Source organism: Ursus americanus, chromosome 24 (genome assembly GCF_024610735.1).
Source record: "Ursus americanus isolate L20-20 chromosome 24, mUrsAme1.1.p, whole genome shotgun sequence".
In the NCBI taxonomy this organism is placed as follows: Eukaryota; Metazoa; Chordata; class Mammalia; order Carnivora; family Ursidae; genus Ursus; species Ursus americanus.
The window spans coordinates 34287220-34289357 of NC_142150.1; the positions used below are offsets into that span (position 1 = coordinate 34287220).

Below are 2138 nucleotides of genomic sequence, written 5' to 3' on the forward strand. Positions count from 1 at the left end.
TACATCCTTTAAAGAAAGCCTTCAAGAGAAGACAGAGTGTGGCTCTCATTGAGTCTTAGAGTTGCACAAAAACATGGTTGATCCCTCATTTCTTAGACTTGTTACTACGTTCCAGAAATAAAACACAGAAGTATGGTTGAAAGAATATTGGACCTGGAGAAAAAAAAAGCGTGGCCCAAGTTACGTGGTCATGGGCAATACATTGATTCTTCATGTGTGCCAAACTGAACATCTGCAAAGATAACATCACATTCTGCCTATGACACAAAATTCAGTAAATCACAGTAGCAATAAACACTTTATTAAAGAACTGAAATGCATTCTGCCTTTCACATGCACAGCTCATGTAACTACAGCAGCGACATCTCAACAGTTAGGACCGTGAGAGGAGCATTGGGGATGTACGAGGCCTTTGTAAAATGTCTACTCCAAGCACGAAGGTGGTATTGCAGAGAACTACGGTTACATACTTCCTGAATAATTCCCTCTTTTCATTTTCTTGATATATAGCTCACATACCATGTTGTGTTAGTCCAAGATGTACAACATACTGGTTCAATATCTGCACATCTTAAAAATGATTACCACAATAAGTTTGGTTAACATAAATCACCTTACGGAGTTATACATTTTTTCTAATGAGGAGAAATTTTAAGATCTGTTCTCTTAGCAACGTGAAAATGTACAGGGCAGAATTATTAACTAAAGTCACCCTGTTTACATTACACTCCCAGGACATATTTATCTTATAAGTTGAAGTTTTTACCTTTTCACCATAATACATTTGTCAGTGGTTTATGTTCAAAGAATCAATGCCAGGCTTGCAGACAACTGCAGGATCTCAACACCTTGTTGAGCTAAACAGAAGTACTGTCAAATCACTGATGATATCCTAACATTTATTCCGGATTTAACAAAGAACCTCTCGTATTCTACTCACAATCCTTGAAAATATTTTCAAAGCACTAAGGCTCTGTAATCCTCTCATCTCAGCTTAAAGATTTAAAACTCCTTCTTGCTCAATGAATGACAAAGGAGAAAATTGTAACCTGAAGATGTTGTGTGACTTTTCAATGACATAGAGTAATAAAGAGTGAATCTCAACATACAATTTGCACTCCCATCACTCAGCCCATGTTCTTGCATCTTGCGTAAATATCACCTCTCAATCTGTAGTACGAACGGAATCTAGTTTACCTACTCATAAGAAACTGCATCTTCTCAAACGTCCTTCTGAATGAATCCTTGACCTCCCTGTTTCTCAGGCTGTAGATAAAGGGATTCAACATGGGAATCGCGGCTGTGTAGAACACAGAAACCACTTTATTGATGTCCAGGGAGAAACTAGAACTAGGGCATACATAAATAAAGAAGAGTGTCCCATACAGGATGGAGACAGCCGTCAGGTGTGAAGAGCAGGTGGAGAAGGCTTTGCGCCTCCCCTCAGCAGTGCGGATCCTCAGGATAGCGGCGACGATGTAAATGTAGGAGACCAGAATGATTATACCACTGACCACTCCTACACCTCCAGCCAAGATGAAAAGTACAAACTGATTGACGTGGGTGTCTGCACATGCCAGGGACAGAACCGGAAGAATGTCACAAAAGAAGTGATTGATGACTTGGGGGCCACAGTAAGGCAGGCGAAAGGCAAGTGTCGTGTGGGTCATGGCAACCGTAAGACCAATGGCATAAGGTCCTACCACCAGCTGCACACAGACCTGCTGGGACATAATGAGAGTATACAACAAGGGCTTACAGATGGCCACATACCGGTCATATGCCATGGAGGCCAGGAGGAAACATTCAGTCACTACAAACTGAACAAAAAACCATAACTGAGCAGCACAACCCAAGAAAGAGATTACTTTTTTCTCCACAAAAATACCAGTCAACATCTTAGGACCAGTGACTGAAGAGGAGCAGATATCCACAAAGGACAAGTGGCTGAGAAAAAAGTACATGGGGGTGTGGAGTCGGGGATCCATCCAAATGAGGGTGATCATCCCCACATTTCCCAGAAGAGTGACAAGATAAACCAAGAGAAATATCACAAAGAGAACAACCTGATGCTGGAAGTGACTTGTTAAACCCATGAAAAAAAACTCAGTCACCAAAGTCTGATTTCCATAACCCAT

General features: G+C 41.2%; 1 protein-coding gene across 1 annotated transcript; it reads right to left on the bottom strand.

The window, feature by feature from the left end:
- Positions 1–1193: 1193 nt before the first annotated feature.
- On the bottom strand, positions 1194–2138 carry LOC123785302 (olfactory receptor 5G25-like). The gene has a single exon (XM_045787032.1). It carries the CDS (start codon positions 2136–2138, stop codon positions 1194–1196), a length of 945 nt encoding a protein of 314 aa, XP_045642988.1.